General features: G+C 38.7%; 1 protein-coding gene across 1 annotated transcript; it reads right to left on the reverse strand.

Annotated features, from left to right (window-relative positions):
- Positions 1-5,683: 5,683 nt before the first annotated feature.
- Positions 5,684-25,554, reverse strand: PROSER1 (proline and serine rich 1). Its single transcript, XM_005147636.3, has 13 exons — positions 24,955-25,554; positions 21,624-21,689; positions 20,778-20,846; positions 20,213-20,307; positions 18,255-18,348; positions 17,641-17,751; positions 16,873-16,956; positions 15,879-15,957; positions 13,726-13,821; positions 13,558-13,602; positions 9,529-11,287; positions 8,724-8,871; positions 5,684-7,357 (listed from the first exon to the last, which is right to left on the reverse strand). Exons 1-13 carry the CDS (start codon positions 24,997-24,999, stop codon positions 7,235-7,237), a joined length of 2,814 nt encoding a protein of 937 aa, XP_005147693.2. The 5' UTR covers positions 25,000-25,554; the 3' UTR covers positions 5,684-7,234.
- Between the last annotated feature and the right edge of the window lie 12 nt (positions 25,555-25,566).

The following is a 25,566-nucleotide window of genomic DNA, read 5'->3' on the forward strand; positions in this document are numbered from 1 at the left end:
ACAAGATAAAACACAAAGAGAAAATAAAGAGTAAAGTTCCTATGAGGACTGGCTGAGGAAACTGCAGTTGTTTAGCTCGGAGAAAAGAAGGCTGAGGAGCAACATTAGAATTCTGTGGTTCTATGTTTTACTCTCTACAACTACCTGAAAGGACTCTTTTCCCAAGCAGTAAGTGATAGGACAAAAGGAAATGGCCTCAAGTTGCACCAGAGGAGGTTTGGATTGGCTATCAGGAAAAATTTTTTCACCAAAAGGGTTGTCAACCATTGGAATAGGCTACCGAGGGAAGAGGTCAAGTCTCTCCTTCATCCCTGGAGGTACTTAAAAGGTGTGTGGAGGTACTTTGGGACACGGTTTAGTGATAGACTTGGCAGTGCTGGGTTAACTGTTGGACTCCATGATCTTAGAAGTCTTTTCCAACCTAGTCAATCTATGATTCTATAAAGGCAAAGGGTACGGATTGAGTACTGCTCCTCTGCTGTACACCTCTTAAAAATAGGGCTCAACTACTGTTCAGATCTCAAACACTAGCAACGTAACTAATCCTCCAGTTGAAGTCCCTGTGCCACACAGAATAGCTCATCCCACATTTCTTGATACTGTCCATCACTACAGGCTGAACCCCACTGTGTTAGATCTAAAAAATACAGTAGAAGCATTTTAGCTCCAAAGTCTTAAATCTTTTTCCCCAGATATTTTCCAGAAAACACTTTTTAATACTGACAAACCAACCACAACATTTCAGACTAAGCATTTCCAAAGGCTGCAGCAACAGGCAGCAGCTTTCTTAAAAGACACAAATCCGTTGCTTGTTACTTGAGAAAAAAACGATAGGCAGCTTTCAATATGTAATTTTTGAGTTTGATGTATAGCTGATTTGATGATATAGCTGTTTTCTGTGGGCATCCATCATCTAAATTATGTTTGAAGATCGGGCTCCAGCTTCATTTCACTTAAGTCTTCATCCCTGCCGGTATTGACATTGGTCCCAGATGGGTCATTCAAAGCCAATTGCTTCCCTGAGAATCCTTTCTCAGCTTCATAAAAGAGAAATCTACACCCCTGAATGCATGTTTTAAATCATTGTGAAAACTATAACAACAAGCAGCTTGCAACACTGGGATTACCATGCTTACTGCAATACCATCCCAAATACGTGACAATATCCATTTGAAGGCATTTGTAGCATTATCTTAATTATTGGGCTTCTCAGGCTGAGCTGCACAATCAAACCTGTTCAGAGCAGATGCCTACTAGGAGGGCAGCAAGGGCAAACAGAAGAAAGATATGCTTTAGAAAAATGGCTTTAATTATTGCAGAAGCAAAACCATCATATGCAAAACTACCCCAACATTTGTATTTTAAAGAAACTCGGTTTTATTGAAGATATTTTTTTCCAAGCATTTGAATAACAATCTACACAGGTACTTATATAGATGAACAAAACATATTACAATCTAACAGAAATAATTTCTCCCTGCTGTTTACTGAGAATTCTCTGATGTGCCTGTAAATAAAGCCCTTGAGAGGTGACTAAAGCAGATGGTGTTTTTCTTTTACATTCAGGAACATTGTTGTATTGGTTTCTCTGTGTTAACTTAAGCTGCACCTTACGATACAGGGGTAACCAATGTACAGGGGGGTAATACAGAGAAATTGTATAAGGGGGTTAAAGGAATTCCTTTGCTTAAACAAAAGTATTGTCTGTCCTAAGTACCTGCCATTGCCATCTTGCCAAGGCACTGACTACTGATGAGGGGGAGAAGCAGATGCTTAGTTCTACTGATTAAGGGACAAAAGCAGATGCTTAGTTCTACTGGTAAGGACAAAAGCAGATGTTTGGTTCTACTGAGAAGCGGTGGAGAAGCAGACTGGCACCAACTAAACCCTAAAGCTATCTGTGAAGATTAAAAGATGAAAAGTTTAAGAAGAGGAAGACTCATTTATTTCATCTTGAAGACCCCTACCCACAAGAGGAAGACTCATTTACTTCATCCTGAGACCCCTGCCCATGACAAGAAGGGGCACTGCGCAGGCGCAAAGGACCTTCTAGCTCATAATACGAAGTGGGGATAGATAATAAATATGTATAGGCATATCGAGTAACCTAATGCATATGTATACCTTAAGAGAATAAATGTAAAGGGAGAACCACCCTGAGGGGTGCATACTTTGGAGGAGCCATCCCCATGCACCTCAGCGCTGAATAAAAGCATACCTACTTTACAACTTTAACGAGTTCACAACTCTTCAAGATGAAGTAAACATCTGCTTTTGTCCTTACCAGTAGAACTAAGCATCTGCTTCTCCCCCTCATCAGTAGTCAATGCCTTGGCATGTTAGATACTTAGGACAGACAATACTTTTGTTTAAGCAAAGGAATTCCTTTAACCCCTTTGTACAATTTCTCTGTATTACTCCCCTGTGCATTGGTTACCCCTGTATCACTTAATTCCCGTTTCAAAAATTCAAAAAGTCAAAGGTAGGGCCATCTTAATCCTTTCTCCTTGGGGTTACACTGGGGCATGTGGATAACTCGCCACTGATTCGGAGAAGACTCCATGAACTAACTCGCCAACAGAGTTTCAAGTTGACCAGCAGGTATTCTTTATTGCGGCGCCGGGAGACACGGGGGATAGCTCCTCCTAACGTGTATCCACGTATTGCTCTACAGGCCATCCTTATATGGTCACTGGGAATATTACATCATTTCCAGAAAGGTTCCCGCATTCATACAAAAATGTGATGGTAGTCTTTAAGGGTCGTTTACTTTTCCCAGCTTAATTAACATTACAGACATAGCAATCATCCCGTCCTTTTACTTATCAGCTAGTTTAAGCGCTCCCATCCAGGCCATCAGCTAGTCCCAGATACTCCCCACCCCCAGGTCCTGTTCTTCCATTCTACTTTTCTCACACCTTTTGTACTAAGGTTCTGAGGACCTGAAACTATGTCAACTACCTTCAGGCACCACGGTTATTTTCCATTACAAAGCCATCAAACTTATCATTACTAAGAACTGATTATATTTTGTGCTTTTGTGCCTCCTTGTATCACCACAAAACACTCAGAGAAGAATATACACGAGCACTCTGGAGCAAAGCAGTTTACAGGCTGCAAGTTCACTTGTGCTGAAGAGCCTGGCACAGCCCAGTGTCAGAGCAGTACCACAGAGAAAACCAGTTCGAGACCAATGCCACTCCAGGAGGGCCCATTTAGAAGTAACATAAGATGAATGTGGCTCGAGTCACCAGCAGTTCAGCTATTTCTGCAGCATGCTGATGCAGCTAGCCTTCAATTTCTATTCTGAAAGTAGACTGAAGGCTCAGTCTGCATGGTGATTAGGTGTTTGCCTGTAAGGAGGCCATTCTCAAGCACTTCTCTGCACCAACTGCTACATTTGTGAATGGCACCAGTCCTTCAGACAAGAGGATCCTTTAGATTTCCTTTTCTCTAAAGTAGGCAGTTGCTCCCTTTTATCATCCAGTTGCAAAGACTTATCCTACAGACCAAGCACCCCCCACTTCAAAGTTTGTTAAAAGCAGAATAGGGATTCTTACAGCCATTCCTAAACAGTGTCAATCTCAAAGGTATCAAAGAAGTCATCAGGCAGTCCTCACATGGAATTTGCATATAACAAAGTTGTAGGTTTCAGTTTGCCTTTTTCTGACCCTTTTAGGCCAGTACTACTTTCCTTCCCATACACTATGCTTTAGTCATTTCCTAAAGATTTTTCAGCCTGGTCCTTTCCTGGCCCTTAATTCTGCCCCCAGATACTGGCCTATTTGCTTCAGGCTCATCATTCCTCTCCCCAGTTCAAAATTTAGAAAGGACAGGACACAGAGTAGATTAACAATACCACCCTATTGCTCCTCATTAAAAATTAACAATACACACATTGCTCCTCCTCCTTGTGGGAATGGCATCAGCTTTCAATAGCTGAAGATGGGGAGATACCAGAAGGCACCCATTAGGCTACACTTCACTAGAGCATAAGTAAATGAGAGACAAAAGGATTACTCCTGTCTCAATCCAGAAACGAAGGCAATTTGCAAGGTAAGAACATTCACACCATAGCAAGTTTCCTTCCAGGCCCAGCCAAACACAACACTCACAAATCAGAGGAAGAATCAGACAGAAGATTGCTCTGTTTTTGTCATACTCACAACAGCTGCAATTAAAGTACTTGAAAGAAATATTGAAACTTGTATGCAAACGCAAACCCAGTACGTACTTAGTTGTTCCAAACAAAGATTTTATTTCCAAGAACATTTCACTCCACCTTATCTTTGCCACCTGTCAACATAGCTGAAATATAGCAGTAATAACAACTTTAACAACGACACTTCATAGTCCAGAATCAAAAGTCACACAGCAACTTCTCCTTCCCAGCACATGCCTAGTGTAAGATCCATCCTGGTTTGTCGTAGAAGCAGACTTTTCCTTGGCTTTTTAAAAATGGTGCTCAAGTAAGCATGAAAGAGATCAGGACAAATCACCCCCTTCAGAAATCCCAAGGCTGGGTCACAAGAGTTTGCTGCAATGCAGAACATAGACCTTATTCCTGAAGAGAAAAAAAAATAATACAACACAACTTTACATCAGGATAAATGCTTAAGAAATTGAAACTTACCTTAATCCTAACCACTGGAAAGTTCAATTTACAAAATCCTGCTCAGTATGATTCACTAAGAACCAGAGAGCCTATTCTAGACACAAAAAACAAGAGACTTTGATGCTTCTTAACCTATTTGTTCACTTGTCTGACACTGTTAACATGCTTCTATGTAGAACTGCACCAGCTGTGTATGAAATACTCTTTTTTTTATAGGTAAAGTGGCTAGACACCACTTAGCAAGTAGATTGTTCCTGGAGAAGAGCATTCAATGCAGTAGATAGACATTACTTCTCACCTGTTTTCATTTGGAGAAACAGGGCTTCACAGTCTCAGGTATCTTCGAGCTGTCTAATGTTCAGACAGAAAAAACAACCCACACCCCATGACCATTCTACAGATGCTCAATTTTCAGAAACACATGTAGAAAATGCTTAGTTTTTGATAAAGCACTGTATAACAGCTGGTATCTGGTACTTGCTTTTGACTACAAAGTGATGCGAATTAGTTCAAACTTCAATTGCTTGATGGGGAAACCAGGAATCAAATTGAAGATCAAACTCAGCACCTCAGTAAGGTTACAAAATGCTTAATGACTTCTACATTCACATCTATGGGACAAAACCCAATTTGCCCTTAAGAACATACTTTTTTTTTCTTCCTTCTCCAATTTATCTACAAATCTAGAAAGAACAAGCCATGAAAAGAATGAAAAGGGAAATGATGGTAGAGATTCTTTTTCCACAGATTTCTGGAGTCAAGATATAAGGCACTGATTTTAAAAGTAGTTCAGAGTGGAGAATCACTAGAATTAAACCGGCTTCAGAAAATAAAGTCAAAGTGCAATACATTTTTACCTTTAAAGTAATATATAAATTTGATGATTAAAATGAAAGAATACCAAATCACTGACAAAGTATCGAGGACACTGTCTAGTATTTTTTTTTATCTGAACATGTCATAAATATGCTTCTATAGCCAGTCTTTAGGAAAACAATTTTATAATTCAATATACAATCCTGCATCAGAAAGAAACAGCATAAGGAAGAACAAACATTAGGAAGTGTCTTAGGAAAACCAAGTTTATTCATTTGTCTTTTAGGCAACTACGTAAATAGCGAACAAAGCCTTTTCGCCATGACTGTAAACTTTTATTTAAAAAAAATGTGTTAAAAACCAGTACAGGAATTTCCATTAATGTTCTAAAAAAGTTTGTTCACATCTGGAAAGAAAATACATTAGCAACAACTCCCAGCAGAATTAATCTTTAAAAAAGTAAAACTCTAGGTGCAGAGCTTTTCTACAGTATAGTATCCTCTACATTTTAATTTAACCACAGGATTGAATATCATTCATTTCTATTGGCTCTAGAACATGAACAAGAGTTTATCTTAAATAGATGATATTCAATGTGTTACACGCTGCCATAGGTGCTAACATTATTAGAAGAGTGCACAACTGAATTTCACTAACAAAGCAAGACCTTTCTATATGCTGCATCATAACCCTTCCTAACCAATACAGTTAATTTAGCTATATGCCTTTAAAATCACATACGTTTTCCAAGGAAAAATACTAAAAAAATCCATGGTCCAAATTCTGCTCTCGCTTATATTCACAGGATAAATTAAGCACCATCGAGTTGTGTGTTTTAGCCAAAAAGCATAGAGAACCAGTTCATTTATGAGTATAAGGGAGAGAAGAACTTGAACCATGTCTGTAAACATTCACAAAAGTCTGCAGTCAAAAGTGCTGGATAGGTGGCCTATCCGCAGTACAATTATTTAATTCATAGAGAGGTGTGGGAGCAGAGAGAATGTTATGGAACATTTATTTTTGAGGCAAATAAAAATGTTTTGATGTACTTTGGAAAGACATATTCTCAGCTAGCTAAACCATACTCCAGTAAAACAGAATACACTTCTACCCAAATACAGTACAGCATCATTTCCTAGCTCTCCTATTCAGATTCAGACAAAGGAGTACTCAATTCAGCAGCAAGCCCATGACAGTATTTTGAAGCATAAGAAAATCTCCACACCCCCCCGATATAGCCTCTCCTTAACATACTGGTGATGGTAACAGGAGATCCTCACATACACGAATTAAAAAATCCAAAGAACCATAAACTGACCTTGATCTATGCACACACAAGAAGTGTGCATCTAGATGAAAGATCATCTACATCTTTAAGAATCTAGTTTCAGTCTAGATCTCATTCTATATTAACCACATATACCATACAAAACATAACAGGATAGGTGCTTACACACACTATTAATAAAGTATACTTGTTCTCCCATTCAGCTTAACAGCCACTTGTTCTATTTACATAAGCATCTGTTTGAATGTTCCTGATCCTGTACAACACCAAACATTCATCTCATAAGCTACAAGAAGAGCCAATGATACTCAGCAATTCACAGGATCAGACCCTGAATCAATTTAATGCAATCAAAGACATCTGACATAGCCTCCTGAAATCATTTTACTCTTGTGTTTTCCCTCCCTCTTTCCCCAATTCAGACCATGCTCCCACTAACGTTGAGACAGCTTCCAGAGTGAACAGGATCAGGCTCTGTCAAGCAACCACTGCAGTCTTTAAAATGTGTGGTTATCTTATTGCCATCCACTCTGGGGTAGACTTGTCTGCAATGAAAATGGTGTTCCTGGTGCTGATGGATAGTTAGCAAACCCTTCAGGCTGAGTTGGATAGTTCTCCAGAGCAGAAGCAGAATGTGCCTTCAAGGAAGAGAAGAAGTTAGGAAACAGCATTGATAAAAACAAAGAAACAAACAAAAATCGAAATTAAGCAAAATTTCAGGCACAATACCAGTCCTAGTCAAGCCAAACCAGAGTATAATCTCAGGTATGCAAAGAACAGAGATGAGCAATGCACTATATGCAGATGTTAAACTTTAGAGCAACAATTGTGCTGAAATACCACAGAATGAGGAAAGAAACTGGATTAAGAGAAAACATGAAGAAAGCATTAATGGCATTTATGTTCCACTGAAGGGCACACTGGATGATCTGGAAGGCATAGCTTAATCAGGAGCTGTGGTATTTCACCAACTCTGTACTTTATATTCACTGCTTGAATAGCTGTTAATTTTAGTGACTGGAACTTGTGAACAAGAAAACTGATGTTTCTTCAATGCAATCTGGATACATTGATTTCTACAGAATAAATCAATTCCTGAGCTACAAAAGCAGTGTGGTCTAGGCAAAGATTTTTTTTTCCCAATCTATTTCCCCTGATACTCAAAAGATACCTGACAATACTCTGCATACTGAACAGTACTTAGACACATGTTCAATTTAAAATAAATAAATAAATAAATAGAATTGATGGATCACAGAAGAGAGAAAACATTAATTCAAGATGCTCAACTGCCTCTTTTAGTATTTTGTAGAGGACAAATTTCCTACCAGACTCTTTAATCCATACAGTGGCCATTTTTTATAAAAGGCAAAGTAAACATCTAAATACAAACTCTAATGATAGTTTCAGTTAAGCTTTGGAGGTTGAAGAGTGAAACAAGTTCTTACATGGACAAGAAATGATGAAACTACACACCACCTAAAGCCACCTCAAGATTATTACAATTGTATTTGTGGGAACTATCAAGAGAGGTACAACCACAGTAGCCACAAATTCATGACAATCTGACTGCATGTGTAGGGAGGCATGCAATTCACAGCAAAGTGGTTTTCCACAGAAATCTTTAAGTATTAAAATGTCAGACTGGAACCGAGCACAAATTTTGCAACTACATGATCAGCTCATCAGACTTAATGCAAACCTACAAAAATTTCACTTGCATGCCTTTTCTTTTACAAAGTTTTTTCATTTTACATTTTTTTTCCTTTTACGAAGTTTTCAAAATGGGTTTAATCCTGCTTGTAACATCCAGAAGCACTGTACATCATCCTTGGGTAAGAAGTTAATATGAGTTGTTCTTTATCATCATCCTTGTATCAGTTCTCAAACAGGTTGGGGGTTTTAATCATTTTCTGACTTAAACTAATTCCAAGAAGTTAACGCTTAAGTACATGCTCAAATGATTACTGGAAGCAAAACAGCTTTAATAAATGGGCACATTACCTGTAGTAGTGCTGACTGTGCAGCCGCACTATGCTGCAGTTCCTGTAAGGAAGACTGTGCGGCACTTTGGGGAAAGCCAGGGATACCAGGGAGAGATAAAAGACCAGGAAAAACTGCATTTCCTGGTGTCTGCAGTCCAGAAGTCAAGCTGAAAGAATATCAAGATGCAGCTATTATTAGGAACATCTGCATCATGTTTTATCTTAGACTACTTTCTCTATAAGCTTGTGTCTGTATCAGTCAAAAGTGCCTCCTTTTCTAAACCTCATCAAGGCCAGAATTTCCAAACAGAAACCCAGTCTCTACCCACCTACAAATTATTCATGCACAAACCAAGACTGTCTAGAGCACACCTAAGAAGGGAACTCAAAAATTTCTGTACCTTGACTGTGCCTACAATTTGCACACAAAAAAATCTTCAGACAAAAATTAATGCTGAATAGTTCCTCAAAACATAGGATCATCTGAGATATTGTCTGCTATTACCTGAATATGTCAACAGATGCCCACGTGGAACCCACTCTTGTAAAAACCTAGGAGGTGCCAAGTATCTTTATCTGAGAAATGAAATCACTCAGCACCTCAATGGATTAGTCTGTTGCAACAGGGACTACTGAGGACAGCCTACATTGTAATTATGCTCTCAGTTTCTAACGACAGGTGGAAAACTATTGGTGAACTTGCTTAAAAATTGACTGTAATTATTTACTACGAGTGAAAATAATGTCTATGTCTAAGGTAAAATTGGTGGTGTGCTCAAGAGAAAAAGAAATGATTATGACCTCCTTCAGAAACAGAAACATACCCAGCCTGTGCAACAAGTGCAGAGTTGAAGTTTGAGCTAAAGGCCGAGGCAAACCCTGGCAGGACCGGAGCCGGAGATGGGGCTGTGGCAGCTGCCGGCAATGGTGCAACTGCTGCTACTGCAGAAGATGCCTGGAGGCCAGGGAAAGAAGGGAGAGCAGGAGTGACAGAGGGTGTGTTAGAGACAGGAAAACCAGGAAAGGATGGGTTTGATGATCCCAGAGGTCCCTGAGCAACAGAAAAAAGGGAAGGGACGGCACTGGACAAGTTAAGCGAGAAGGGTGGAGCAGAGACTGTTGCTGAGGCAGCAAGTTCTGAGAGTACTGCGGCAGTGGAACTCACATGAGGGGCAGACACAGCTGAGGCAGTTGTAGACGGAGTAGCTAACAAAGACCCTGGGAGAGTGACGGGTGGCGTAAGTGCTGGATTACCAGTAAAAGCAAAGTTACTGGTTAGAGATGTAAAAGGAGGAAGTCCATTGAACACAGGGGCAATGGGAGCAGAGGAGCCATGTGAGGCAAGGGAAATGGAAGACAGAGAACTGGAACTGTTTAGAGGAGCACTCAAAGAAGAGAGACCTGATAGCACTGGATTCAGGGAACTGGGTAAACTGACTGGCACTGAAGCTGCTGAGGTGTATGCACGCCCAAGTGCTGACAGTCCTATAGTGCCATGAGAAGGGCTGGCCGAATGAGAAGGACCTTTGAAGGCTGAGAGGGTAGGACTTATGGGCTCTGTTTTGACCATAACTGGGATACTTGTGGCAGCTGTGGCTGCTGAGGGCTGCTGATCAGGATTAGCAGGGCTTGCGCCATGCAAGAGGGAGGCTGATGAGCCACAGTTGACTGGCATAATCGATGGTGAAGTGGTTAAAGGTGACTGTGCAGACAATGCTGGAGGAGTGGAACTGGAATTGGTTACAGATGGGGATGGAAGACCTGGAAAAATGGCCAGCCCGGGTGTGGAAGAACGCTGTGAAGTGGGGGTGGCTGATGGGGTGTAACATTTGACAGAGGAAGTGGGAGGGTCAGAGCTCTGATTAGCAAGAGCAGATAAAGAAGCAAGTTCACTTGTCATAGCAGAAGGTAAAGCAGATGAATTAATTAATGAAGTGTCATTTGATGTCAGAAATCCCTTTAAGACAGACAAAATTGGGTTAGGCAAGCTAAGCGAACCAGGAATGGTAGTGGCAGGAGAATTAGCAATTGTGGATGGAACAGGATTTGAAATCCCTTGGGCATTGGGTGGCAAAGACAAAGGGAGGCCTGCAAATACTGATGACAATGAAGCAGGATTATTAGCAGAAGCAATTGAAGAGGTTGCAGACAATGGGAGGCCAGCAAATGGTGCAGTAGCAGATGCGAAAGCTTCACTAGGTGCAGGTGTAGTGCACGGTGTGGAAGAACCTTGCGGAGCTGGTGTAGCAGTGGGTATAGAAGCCAGCCCAGAAAAAACTGCAGGAATAGGGGTAGAGGTTGCATTGTGAACAGATGTGACAGGAACACCAGGCAATGAAAGGGATCTGATGACAGTAGGGGTTGAGGTGGATGGCTGAGATGTATGGATGGAAGAGGAGATCTGTCCTGGGAAAACAGGAAGGACAGGGGTAGACATGTTCATCCCAGAGATGAGTGGAGTTGCGGGTGCTAACGGATGGCTTATTGCCTTGACAGGTGATGGGGTAGGGACTGGAGTAGCAGCAGGTGTTGAAGGGTTAGAACCATGAGGAGTAAAGAGCTGATTCGCTTGTGCAGAAAAAGCTGCAAAGAAACAAAACTGTTAAGAATACTTGAAACTTCAGAAATACTTGAAATCAACACAAACATATTATATAGCATTTCAAAATATGATACACAGGCAATAGCTAACAATGTCTGCTTATGAATAATGAACACGGGAGCCTACGAAAACACAACAAAAAGGTACGTACAAACACATCACACAAGTTGTACAGCACTTAGGCTACCACTGCGCTTCAAAACACTTTGTGACATCTACTACCTCTTCATGACCTCATGCAAGACAGTTAAGACACTTGTAAGAGTGTCTAAGTGACACAGGTAAACACCCTCCCTCTGGTCCCTAACATCTGGCAGTACCCAAAACAGATCTAATATTCCACAAGTATCAAATCACCTGGGCTCCTCTGCATCGACTCTCACTGAAGGTCAGAATTTCCTTCAGAAACAGTTAATTCAATGTATTGTTATTTCAGAGAAGTTTAGTCAACAGCTGAAGAAAGCTGATTTCAGGTGCTGGTATTTTTCTTTCCTTCAAAATCAGGTCATTCTCTTCACTGTGTTTCCTTCAGATTTAGACTCTTAAGAAGGTACACTTTTAAATTCATGTATCACGCTACAAATATTAAACTAACATTGGCACTTGACCTTATCAAGAAATATTTCTGTAAGTCCTTAGTCAGGTGTCTGTAATCGAGGCAAGCACCTGCCACTAGGAATATCAGCATATATCAACCCTACAAAAAGTAAGTTAGAGGCATCAGACAAGCTGGAGAAAAACAGTCAGACAGTCTGCAAATGGGGATATGGAGGTTAATGGAAAGCTACACTTATGAACACTGTCAAGAGCCTAGATATGCCTCTCTCTATTTTCCTATGGAATATGCATGTGTAAATTAATAATTCATCTCAAACAACCCTCATGCTTTGTTTTACTTTTCGAATAATCTGCTCAACAGTAAGCAAATCACTGACCCAACCAAACTCATCACCCTCAACTCTGTAACAGCTTAGATTCCTTTCTTGCCCAAATTCTATATCTGCACACACACACACAAAAATGGAATCTTTAAGCTCATGACAAACTCCTGTTTTATGTATCTTGAAAATCTAAAACTAGTAAGTTTGCAAACTACTTCTTTTTACACATTACTTTCCAAAACCCTAAACCAATTGATCAGCTCTGGATTCTGTTCTTTCCTCATCCTGTTTCCAAGCTGAAGACTCTCCTAGAGATCACAGTTAAGATAATCACCAGAGAAATACATCTGCAATAGAACTCAGAGCTGTTACTGAATTTCTCCTCCTAAGTGATGGTTTTATTCCTTACACTATATTCATTTAGCTGTACAAACTATACCGTAAACATATGTACACTTAAAGGGGTATATATGAATAAAGGGATTCTCTGAAGTAGCAACATATCAGTAGGACCTTCCCTGGGCATAGAGAAGAAAAGACAAAACATATATATATTTGCCTATAAGCATTTACAGAAGATAAACTTATCACAGCCATTTAATCCATTTTAGGTATTTGTTAATATGCCTGACTCAATAGCAGATACTCAGTTTCTATTTGTCCAATCTAACAAAGTATTATCAAAGCCTTTAAATAAATAGTTCATAATGGGATTTATTATGATTTGCACTAAGTGTACAAAGCATACAAAGAACCACACAAATAAGAGACAAAAAAAGCCAACAACAAACAACCTCTAAAAAAATAACAACCAAAAAAGCATGAGTCTCTCTTCCACAGAAACTATTGGATTTTAAAGGGTAAGACAGAAGTGCAGGTGGACTTAGTTGAACAGTCCAGGATAAGACATTCTACACATGTATTTCAACAAACCATAAAGAATCTGTCCTTCTCATATTCCTAACTTGCCACTGAAACTAATATATGAAATGAAAACATGAATGAGTTTTTAAATAATGTCCTGAGTTTTAACAACTGCAAAGATAATTGATGAAGTGTTTCAGTGCATTACATGGTAAAGCTTATTTTGATTTAGTTTATTTTACATTATTTCTTACAGGCTATATGCTGAAGAATATAAAACTTTAATGAGGTAACACAGAAAGCTTAATTTTAATGCTTCAATGCTTCTAAGTGCCAAATGCCCAAGATGATTTTATTTCTCCACTCTCAAAGGATCCTATTCCACCAGTAATTAAATACTCAGAGGATTATGGAAATCCCATCAAACAAACAAGCTGTTTACATTATCTGAACAAATGACAAAGATAAAATCAACATAAACATCCCCATGTGGATTTGCAATTTACCTTGATTTTGGGAAGGTTTTGCCTGGCTAGAAAGGTCCTCATTTTCTAAACAGAGAACAACAGCTTGTTATTTAAAAGCAAACAGAACTCCAGCAGTGTATGATCCACTCACAACAATGAATTAGAAAAAAAATATCATCAACATTTTTAAAGGTATGCATACTTTACCTGATACCACCTGATTAGCAGTGTATGGCTGAGGAGCTGGTAAGCCTGGAGCTATGACATTAGCCATTGGAACTAATCCAGCATTGTTGTAAGCACCTAAAATATCAAACGCAATTCACATCTCAGTCATCAGAAGGATCCATATCTAAATGAACCAGAAAGTGTCTTTTCCTTTAAAACAATATTTTCAAGATTGTAAGACATTCCTTCACCAAAAAGCTATACCAGCATCACATGCTGGATGCTGGCTTTTGCACATGTCTGTCTGAATGACCTGCATTATGATCCAAATTTTAATAAGGGCAGTGCTCTTGAAAAAGACTGAAAAAGTCAGGTTTCAATTGCTTTCAAATCCTTTTTGCTTGAAAAACTCAAAAGGGAGGAGTGATTCAGTGTGTCTGCTGCATCATCTGCTCTTTTTCTGTTTCTGGCTTAAAGGCTGTTGCAACTCATCCTTTAACATTAAAGCCAAACAAAAAACCAAACACACACCATGTCTGGCCCTCCAACACTAAAGTCAGAAATTTTAGAGAAAAATGTCCCATCTCAAATACTTAGTCTATCATTCTTGAATATTTCTTTAACTGCTAAGAAATTCAAATGGACTAGCAAGTCATTTTAATGTAAAATACATGTAAAATATTGTACTTGAATTTCTGTTTCATGAGGAAAAGGTAGTACTTGAGCAATACTTTAAGTGCTTCTGATTTCACAGTTTCATAATAGTCCAGGTTAATTATAAGATTTCTTGCCTGACAACTCTTGGCTGAAAACCGGTAAACTAACAATCACTGTGTCATCCAGGAAGGAAATGTTAAACCAACACACTAAGAGTCAGAAAACAGAACATCATTCTGACCATTGCTTGAAAACAATCACATTCAACAGTTTCAGGTCAGATTCTGCAATCTCAGTAAACACATTTATTATATATCAATATATCATCAGTTCTGAGTTCTGTGGCCTCAAGGTTTCTTTTAAGAAAATATGTTGCAGTCTGGTAACACCCAAAACATCAAAAGCCACTTCATATCCTAAAATGTAATAACACATCCAGTCACAGGGCAAATTTTGTGCCTAACTTACTTTGGATAGGATTTATTTAACATAAATTTGAGCTAGTCTGCAATTTCCTGTACACTTCCCCGGGACCAAGTCATCTGTAGGGTACAAATCATCATACTTACTTTAGACACTAGTAGCACCCATTTTTCCAAACTGACTATAGAGAGACTTGCAGACATCTAGTTGGTTAGATGACTCGCCTTCTACATGCATGCCAAGAGCTCTAGCACATTTTCTTATCAAATACCTTAAAAACTTCCTGAAATCTCTAACATCAATGAAAAGCAAACTTCCTAACCAGAGCACTCCTCGTTTTGCAGTACTGAATTGCAAGATTAGGAAAAGCTTTCAGCAGCTGGTTAAAAAGACCAGAGTCTGACTATGTAAGTACTCCAACCTTTGTCTCCACAGAACTGACCATTGCCTTGCTCACTTCCAAAAATACCTGGAATCAAAAAACTGATGCACAAGGGAAAGAGAGAAGAGTTTCTGAAGAAAGACCCAATCTTCCCTAAGGTACAGGGCTAGGAATAGCCAGATCAAACACAGGAAAAGGCAATTTAAATTTGCATACCTGAACATTTCTTTTAGGAAACTTTTCTCTCCATTGTGATGGAGACACTGTAATGCTGAAGGCAACTGAGAAAGAAATTACCCCTTAACTGAGAAGCAGATTACTGTCCTTCAGGAAGCTCCTACTTATTTCCACCTAATCCAGAACTGTGTCTGACCACCCTCAGTTTGGTACAACAGCAACAAGGCCTGTCAAGCTAAAGTTCAAAGCTTGGTCAAACATTACAACAAAGACACAGTCCTTGTCTTGTCTAATATGCACAATGCCTCCTGTAAAAGACATATTTAGTCATACAAACAGGATTCTGAATTTTCCTTATGTGGATGTTGGAAAAGATGTTATATATTCCTCTTTCTATAAAACCTGCAGTCGTGACAGGAAGAAGTATGCAGAGTACATTTAGGGAGCTTAATTTCAGGTATGATCACAGTCAGAGAAACTGACGTTTGACACATTACTTAAAAGGCAAGTAGATGAAACAAAACCATCAAGCTAAAACACATAGAAGCCTTACTTGGTGCAATTGTGGCATGTGGCCGACATGGTGGGATGGGGTATGGAACTGGTTTGTGAGGATTGTAGGTTGATGGAGCCTACATAAAAAAAACAAAAAAAAAAGGAAGAAACAATAGTGAAAGCATTACCTAATGTTTCTCAGACAAAAAGCTAACATTCAGATACTACTACAAGCAGAAATGGCATCTTTTCTTCATTGGAAAAAGATTTTATATCAAATTTCTTCATAATATCCATAGTAACTGCAAATATTTCAGTCTTAATGAAAAGAATGAAACAAATATCATCAGTATACCTTTAGGTTTTAATATAATAATGAACAGCAAAGGAACTTCTTCCTGCCTTGTAATACTCACAATCTGCAGTCTTGGACTGACTTCTCACTTTAAAGATTTAGCACATTTAAAACTAACCAAGACTTATGACACCTATTCCTTTAAAATAATACAGCTTAGTGGGAAACATCCAACAAAAAAAGTGAAAACAAGTTCACTGAAAGTTTTTCCCACATACTTAAAGATTTTGAAATACAGATCAGCTGTCTTGTTAAGAAACAAGAACCCCTTAAGGCACTGCTGTGATTCAGGTTTCCAAGATGCAGGCATTTTTTAAGGCTCATGTGGGAAACCCCTAGAGTTTAAAAAGTTGCATATATTTGTATCTAAAACTACCACTAGCTCACGATGGACTACTAAAAATGCTTTTAGTTTTCTCTTCTACTACTGTAATTTAAATTCTGCTTTTAAATGCACACACATTGTATCCATTAGAGAATTCACTGACATAAACTAAAGCTTCTTTTCAGGATAAATAAAAAGATACTAGGTCATAGATATTTATCAGCTAAGATTAGCCTTGTTTAAATTGCTGCTCTACAGTCTTGCCACATAACAGCATTTTATATCAAAGCCTAACCGAAATAATTGGTGTTTATTTCCCCTCCCCCCCTTTCCTCTTAAAGTTTAATTAATTTATTCATTTATTAGACATACTGGTTTGGATGGTCCAAGTATACGGGCTGCTATTCCCTTTCCTTCATTAATATACTCTTCTGTGTCCTTTTTGATAGGGGTTCCCTGAAACAAAAGAAAATTAAACAATTAAGTATTAATTCAGAAGTAAATCTTAATTACAGGACTTCTGCCATATTTGATATTTTTTTTTCTATTGAGTTTCTGAATATTCTGAAACTGGTACTTAATCACTTTTGTTATGGAAAAGAAACTGTCTTCTAGGGTTGTAAAATGGTAAGAGCATTTCAATAGCTTGGTTTATAACACTGATCTTTTAAGAAGAGATGCATATCAAGCAGTCCATGTTTCTGACATAGAACTATGCAGTTTGACTTGTGGACATGGTAACTAGCATTTTGCAGTCCCTTAAGGGTTCACAGGAAATACTTAACATGGTTGTTTAAAAACTATGCTAAGATTAGTAGCAGTACTGTAAGTGACCATATCAGGTCATCTTATCAACCTACCAGTAAGGCTCTTCACACTTCTCCTGATTCTGCTAAATATTACTACAGTTTACAATGTTTTCTTTGTATGAACGATGTCTTATTTATGCTATAACCTTTACATGAAGCAGCATAGAAAGAATGGATAAATAAAAATAACAAGTTCCTATAAATGTGGAATGTGGTAATAAAAATACCCAACAACATTGCTTTTGATTCCACTCCTCCTTCCACCTACATTAATCCTGGTTTTGGTTGTACTGTAATGAATCCTAAAGCAAAAACAGAGGATCATGCTTACTGGGAAAATTCCATTTATGCGGCTTGGTTTGCCCTTGGGATAAGGGTTGCCTGGAATCATGCCACAGGATGATATCATAGCATGAGGAGCCTTACAACCCGTTTTTGAAGCCTGCAAAATAATCAAGAAAGGACATTATTTCCTGTCACATTCAATGCTTTAAAGAAACTAATTACTATTTCATGACATTGAGACAAAATGAAACAACCTATATGGAACAATTCAAAGCTTTGTCTCAAATCTTCTTCCCAAATAGTGTAAGGTTCTGCTAAAGTCCCCTTTGTTTTGAGCAAATGTACTTGGGCTATCTCTGATTCTGCTGGACTTGTGGTTAAGTACTTGGTGTTCTCTAAAACTAACGTGGACTTTTTCCTTCAGCACTGGTTGTAGTTCTGTGCCCCTTTTTCCATATGATCCTAATGCTTAACAGAAACTCCTTTTTTTGCACATGTATGAGATAGCTCCAATTGTCTTTTTGCAGCTCCTCCTTTCAGCTGGTCTTCCACCAGCAGCTCCCAGCAGTCCTCATGGAAAGTCCTGACCCCGCAATGACTATATGGATGGAAACAATATCATATTTGAGAGAATCAAGGATACTGGAGTATCATGACTACCTGTTCAAGAATTCTTCTGCATCTTTTCTTCTCTGACATGTTAATTCTGAACAGATCTTCAATAAGGCGGTAATTCTGAGCATCAACAATGTTGCTATAAATGAAAACACTGACAATTATTGCCACTTCCTACACTTGACAGAAATAATGGACTACTGAAAAGCAATCAACACTTATTCAGCTGGTACTAACCTATATTAAAAAAAAACGTAATTAGTTAAGATCGTAATATTACTATTAATATCAAAGTAAAAATCCCAGTCTTAAATATGGGCTTCATACCTGTAAGTAAGGCATGGTATTAGAACTGAGTGTCAATATGGAACATCAGACAACAACAGCTAAACTTTATGGCAAAAAAATACTGTTGACAAAGTGAATTTTGCATCACAACAGTTTGTTGGAAAACTTTAATTGCTACCAGCACACAACTCCCAGCACAGCAGAAAACCAGCAGCTACTGCATTTGCCACTGTTTGTTGCTAGATTAGTAGAGAAACAAATTTTCATCTTATTTACTGTAGAATGAAAAAGAATAAAATACTGGCAATTCCCACCATGTCCTGCTGAGTTAGTGAAACCCCTCACATACATAGTTCAAAAAAGTACCCTTCCTTTCTCCTTGCTTCTCTCCCCAGAACACTAGACACACTAAAGAGAACAACCAAATGTGCAAGTGCCTGATTCTACCTGCCTTTTTCAAAACCCTGATTTCAAAACCTTTACTGCTGTCAAACATTACATGCCCCATCCAAACTACTTGAAATACAATACAGGTCCAGAAAGGAGACTTCTCAAAGGACGGTATTAGAAGAATTGGAATCAGCGGAATGTTGAACAAAGAGATGACAACCACCTCAAAGAGTAGTATTAAAATGTGAGTGAATGATGAGCTTTGTTCTCTAGTTTTGATTAGCAAAGTAAGCAGTACATAGATTTGGGTTAGGAATTCCCTAACATGACTCTCTTATTATGCCCTTGCACTGTAGAAATTCAACAGTTAAAGAAGTTACCACACCTTCTGCTCACACCATCTGAGGTATAGCAACTAAATAAGTCTATGAGTTCCAATCTCATTTCAAGAAGCAAAACAGGTTAGTTCAATGAACCACTGAACTTCCTTTAGGCTACTCTGTTTTGTTTTGGTCTTAGAGTAGGAGCATTCATACAGCTTCTAAAAGATCAACACCAGAAGCAAGATCATGTCTACATCCTCCTTATCCGTTTTATTGTATCTATGTAATGAACTTACGTATCCCAAAATGTTCAGGCTGATGGTATATATATAGCATTCACAGGCAAGGCAGAATACTTAATGCAAAAAAAAAAAAAACCCAAACAAAAATCCCCAACCTCAAACAGAACAGCATTACATATAACAAATCCCTTAGAGCAGGAAGAGTTCCAATATAAACATATGTAAAAGGTAGATTCTTTAAATTAGCTGTGTTCAGCAAAATAACCCAACAACCTTTGTAAATATAAATACAGGATATCTATACAGCTTCTATAGATCTGTAAGTGAAATTTTTTAATTTAAGAGAATGATTCACTTAACTCATTTTTACATAGCTAATATTTAGAGGGCTTTTCAAAAGTGCAACTGTCAATTCCCAGAATACTCTGGTCTCAAGCCTCTTACATTTCAGTGAGCAGAAATAAGCTTAAGGCCCTCCTTCACTCTCTACAAGATCTGAAGCCGCTGTAAAACATTAGCAAAATAGTTTTTCCAGCAGGCAGAAGCCCACATAGCAGCATGCTCAAGACTTGGATGAACTATGCAGTTTTCCACAATGCCTACTTCTAAGTCTTCTTTTTATAGCCCTGTCAATAATGGATTTGTGCTTTACCTTACCTGACATCACAGTGTTTCCTTCTAGAAGTACCTTAAGTTTTATATACTCAAACACCAGTAAAAACAATACAAGCTAAGGAAATACAGCATGACAGATACTTACGAAGCTAAGATTTCAAGGGCAATAAGTTTATCTTTACTGAATGTGAAGCAGTTGAGAATATTAACCATTTTCGATGCCGGAACTGCCACTATTTTCTGACAAGTAAGCAAGAAAAAAAAAAAAGTGTATATAAAATAAGGCAGTACAATTATTTTAAACTCAGAATGCAACTCAGTAACAGCTTTAAATAATATATTTAAGTAAACATTTATTCAGTAAGCATCTCCTTCCCATTGATAACTTTGCATGCTAACTTCAAAACTCCAAAAGGCACTTGCCAAAAGTAAAGAAATTCAGAAGTTAACAATAGTTACAAAGGGCTACATCTATTCTTGTGAAACACAGGAAAGTAAAGATTCCCTGGTTAAAGATTTTAGTCAGCAAAGATTCCCTGGTTAAAAGTATGAAGTTTTGTATTTTGACACTACTGAAAAAGAAAGAGATGAAAAGGAAACTTTGAAGATAACGGCAGACTGAGCCAGCAGTTGCAAACGTAGAAATCACAAAACTAAAACGAGATTAAGTGGGCAAATTTACTCCACAAGATTATGTCACAAAAACTTACATGTTGTAAAGCTTTTATTGCCTTAAGCTGTGGTTCAGCCCAGGAAAAGTATCTCAGTAACTCAACAACCTGCAACAGAAAAGTCTTCAATTAATCTTTTATATATAGTAAAAAATTATGCTAATAGTATCTTTTCATTTTTGGTGTATAGTGGTATACTGCTAAAAAACATCTTTCTGTGATGTTTGACTATCAGTGCCTATCAGCATCTGAAGTTGGTTTTATTTATAAGGTGCCTTTATAAGTAAGCACTTAAAAATACTATGTTATGAGAGATACCTTTTATATGGTAATATTCAAAATAGATACTTACTCTTCTCTATATATTTGTATATATGCACAGCAATTGCCAAGGTATTAGAATATTATTATTATTAATAATAAGAATAAAAAGTGTATTTCTGAAAAAGCTTCTAAACTCCCAATATCTTACACAGTATCTTCACCAAATATACATACATACACACACAAAACCCCAACAAAACAAATAAAAAAAATAAAAAAGAAACAAGGAAAAAAAGCTGTAAGTATCAAAATAAACTGGCTATTTATTACTATGTGCCAGTTTAGAAAATACATGCAAAATAATCCTACATTCCATTATGATAAATATGTCCAGTTTTCCCCACACAGAAAGAATGAGAACATAATAATATGGTAACGAACTAACTTGGAACTATTTTTAGCAGTTCAATGCTGATATAATAATGGAAGAATTAAATCTTCTCAGTTAATAAAAAAGCTAATATAATCAGCCTCAGTGTGAGTGGAGACCCTGTCTTTCTATACTTCTGAATACACAAAAACAATAGCTCCCATTAAACCCATGACAGCGTTGGCTTTTACCTGTTCACTAGAAAAGTATCCATGAACATATTCAATAGCTTTTAATTTATACTCAGTCAGCACAGCCTAGAAGATACAGAAAGAAAAAGATGTACAATTAGTCCGTCAAAAATTATAATTATAGAACAATCATCTCCTAGACCAACCTATTAATCTAAAAAAGCCTGGCCGTATAAAGTGATATCAATTACACTGCAATAATACCAAGTAACAGTATACTCTTTAGATAACCAAGAGAACAATGAAAAGCAGAGAACAATGAAAAGCAGAGATATCATTTACTGTAAAAAAATATTTTATTTTTCTTTTTTTTTTGTTTAAAACTACACTAAGGGAACATCATAATCACTCTTCCTCAAAGATTTACATCAACTTTACATTAAACAAGATAATACAGATTATTATTCATACAATATCTTTGTATGCTCCTTGGAAGATAATTAGCAAAGCATCCTACTTCCATGAATTTATGAAGACTGCATATCAAGAATTAAACATGCAACAAAGCTTATTGCAGAAGTTGATGTTGTCATATCACTACCTTCCCATAGTTCAAACTTTAGTACAATATCATCAAAACAAAGGAGGCAGAGTAGTTTAATGCAGTACTGGCCACCATTTTTTGACTTAGTGGCCACTTTTCTTGATAACCTCTAATAGAGCTTCCTCCCTCTTCTCATACTCAGCTCACCGATACAAGACAGTTGGATTCTGCCCCAACCTTCTGCAAACACCTTTCTTCCCCAGTTTCCCAGGCCCCCATCTATTGGTAGCTCTCATGCTTGTTCTGAAATCACCTCCAGCTTCACTCACACACAAATACTATCTTCTTCCCAATAGCTCTAAAATCTACCCCTAATCTTTCTTTTGTTGTTCTTGTGCCTCCAGACTGATAGATGTGAAGTTCTCCACCACTGCAACCTGACTGTGAGCAGCACAGGTGCACAGAAAGCCACTTGCATCCTGTTTGAGACAACCCCTTTCTCTTCCATACCTCATTAAGAGACCAACACTACCAGACACACCGAACTTCTTGCTTCGTACTGTTTTTTAATTCTCTCCCTTCCTTCTCTTCCCATACTTTGGGAGAAAAAAAAAAAGCCTAATACGTTACATAGCAATTTCTTTACCAAAACAAGTATTACTCTTCCACCTTAAATCAAGAACTGAATGATTTTATAATAAGAACACAAACAGAAAGCACTGATATGTATATTTATGGATAAAGAAACAAAAAGCCCCCCCAAAAACAACAAACACACTGATTCTGTTAATAACTGTAAATATATATATATGGAGTAAGGTGGAACTAAACTACACTTTAAGGCATTTAAATAATTGTTCCTGCTAACTGTAGGACTGAAAACAGAATACACCAACACAACTGACTTATGAATCACATAATAAAGAAGGTTATACCACAGACCTAGAAATAAAGACCTAGCAACAAAGACACAAAATAAGCATTTGGAAAATGAGCACTGCAACAGCACAGCTATTACTAACGCAGCACAGCACTGATCCTTAGAGCAACAGTAAGTCAGGCTTACAGGAAAACAGGCAGACAGCATACAGGAAACATAACTGACTAAAATTACTCATTAAACCTTTTTGTTCGAAGTCTTTAGTAACCACAGAGCATATTCTGAAAGGCTGCACTGCCGCAGTAATATCTGAAACATTACTCCCAGCATCAATTCTCAAAGTACTCATGCACAGGTTGTTTCTTGATTTTTCCCTGCAGACTTTTAATTAAAATTCTTAGTCACCGTGAGGGGGGTGAGGCACTGGAACAGGTTGCCCAAAGAAGCTGTGGCTGCCTCATCCCTGGAAGTGTTCTTGTTCAAACCGTTGTTCAGTCTGGACAGGGCCTTGAGCAACTTGGTCTAGTAAAAGGTGTCCCTGCGCATGGCGGGGGAAGAGGGGGTGAAACTAGGTGAGATCTTTAGGGTCCCTTCAAACCCAAGCCATTCTATGGTTCTATGGAAGTCCACACCATCAAATCTCTTAGGCAGTCACGTTTTTAGCTGATTACACAGCACAGAAAAGACCTGTTTTATAAAGGAGAATTTATGACCATGATCTTTTACAAAAAATGCTAGTAAGTGCGGTTGTGATAACACTCATCCCTGGGGCTTTTATGAACAGTGGTTTATAATTCAGCATGCTCCAAAATAATAGTACTATAACTGTAGCCATCACTGCATCTAATACTGAAGAGAAGCTGAACTGAAACCCAACTCTGTAACATCCAAGTCCAAATAAAGGAAACGCCCTTTCTTAGACAACCCATCGTAACAAAAACCACCTATTACAAAAAACCTAAGTATTCCTTTTCTGCCATAAGGCAATCTTCTCCAAAACAAGCCCTTCATTTTCATACCAAGATAGCTCTATCAGGATACATAACTGATCCACTGTGACACCTGAACCACCTCTGTGCAACAGCAAAACATGTTATGTCAGGTTTGTACTTCCCATTCAAGACAGGAACCATTAATCTCACAGGTGATTTTTTTCCAACTCCTCTTCCACTTTCAGTATTTGAGGAACTACCCCAATCACCAACCTGTAGCTTTCCTGCTAAATGCAAGCCTCTCTGCAGAAATGAGAGACCTGCCAGACACCAGGAAGTCAAGGTTTGTAACCCTCCTTCCCACGATTAGCCTGTATTTTGTTCAGTGAGTTTTTAACAGAGGTGCAAGCACAGTCCAGGGCACCCAGCAAAACCTGGGATTTTGTATCCTGGATAAAGGTGTGCAGACACTCCTGAGCTGTGGGAGATGTGGCCTTGAACAAAAACAGCAGAGTGCAGCTTTGAAATTGAAACTGTCATGTCACATTTGTGTGTTGTATCTCTTAAACCGTCCTACAGAAGGTGGACAACTCACACCGTAAGTCCCCATCTCCAGGCAGGCCAAGCAAACGCAGCCCCTACCCCAAATACAATACTTGGCTATTTTTGCTTTTCTTCCTCATCTAGTGTAAACGTTGTGATAAACTTATTCAAGTGCTTGCTTTAAATGAGTGTTCTCCAAGTACATGTTAACTCAGTGGTAGCAGCCTGGACTTTCAATCTTCGTTTTCTAAGAAAAATCAAACCATTTCAAAGAGAACACACTTTCATAGCAGCTTTACACTGCTACACCTGATACACAAACACCAGGATACACCAGCAGCACAGGGCTAAAGGTCTTCATACCGAGATGAAACTTAGTCTTTATTGCATCCTGAAGCGATTATTAGAGAACACAAACATGTGACCTGGTGTTTATCCAGAGGCACATTCTACCTTTAAATGGCTAACCTAACATGCAAAACGAGAAGTTACCTTTCTAATTTCATCCAGCACGGTTTCAAATGATTTCTTATCCATCTTGATCAGTTCATTCAATACAAAAATTTAAATGTAGACGGGGGAAAAAAAAAATCCAGTCCAAAGATTAAGGAGTCTTCAGCCACACAGAAAAAAAAAACCCAACCAAACATATATATAATATATATAAATAACAACAGTAAAAAGCAGCAAGGTAGGAAACACAGCCTGGGACCCTTCCAGCCCCTGGGAATTTAGCGCTGACGCCTCTGCACTGCTGGACCCAGCGTTAGAGACAAAGGCAGACTCGCCTTTGCTGCTCGCCGCCACCCGCGGACACCCGCGCTAGCTGATGTCCCGAAGCCGTTCTCCCCGGCCGGTGGGAGTCATGAAGCGGCAGCAACCGCGGCCCCCGGGAACGACCGCGCCGCTACCGTCAGCACGCGACGCCCCCACACCCCATGGCTCGCCGCGCCACCGCCCTTCTGACTCCGGCGGCCACAGGCCCAGGCGCTTCCGAAGGGCGGCCCCCGGGGAGCGCGGGGCAGCGGGACGGGAACAAGGGCGCGATGCGCTGCCTCCAACAGAGCACCCCTCTCCGCCGGTCCTGCTGTTCGCCGTCGCGCT

This window comes from Melopsittacus undulatus, chromosome 2, assembly GCF_012275295.1.
Source record: "Melopsittacus undulatus isolate bMelUnd1 chromosome 2, bMelUnd1.mat.Z, whole genome shotgun sequence".
Taxonomy (NCBI): Eukaryota; Metazoa; Chordata; class Aves; order Psittaciformes; family Psittaculidae; genus Melopsittacus; species Melopsittacus undulatus.

Excerpts from the sequence above, each read along its gene's own strand:
- PROSER1 (XM_005147636.3), bottom strand. The coding sequence starts at position 24,999 with ATGGATAAGAAATCATTTGAAACCGTGCTGGATGAAATTAGAAAG. Across the intron at positions 13,603-13,725 it reads TGCTAATCAGGTGGTATCAG|AAAATGAGGACCTTTCTAGC; the intron begins GTAAAGTATGCA and ends TTCTCTGTTTAG. Across the intron at positions 11,288-13,557 it reads AAAACCTTCCCAAAATCAAG|CTTTTTCTGCACAAGCGAAT; the intron begins GTAAATTGCAAA and ends GTTTCTTTGCAG.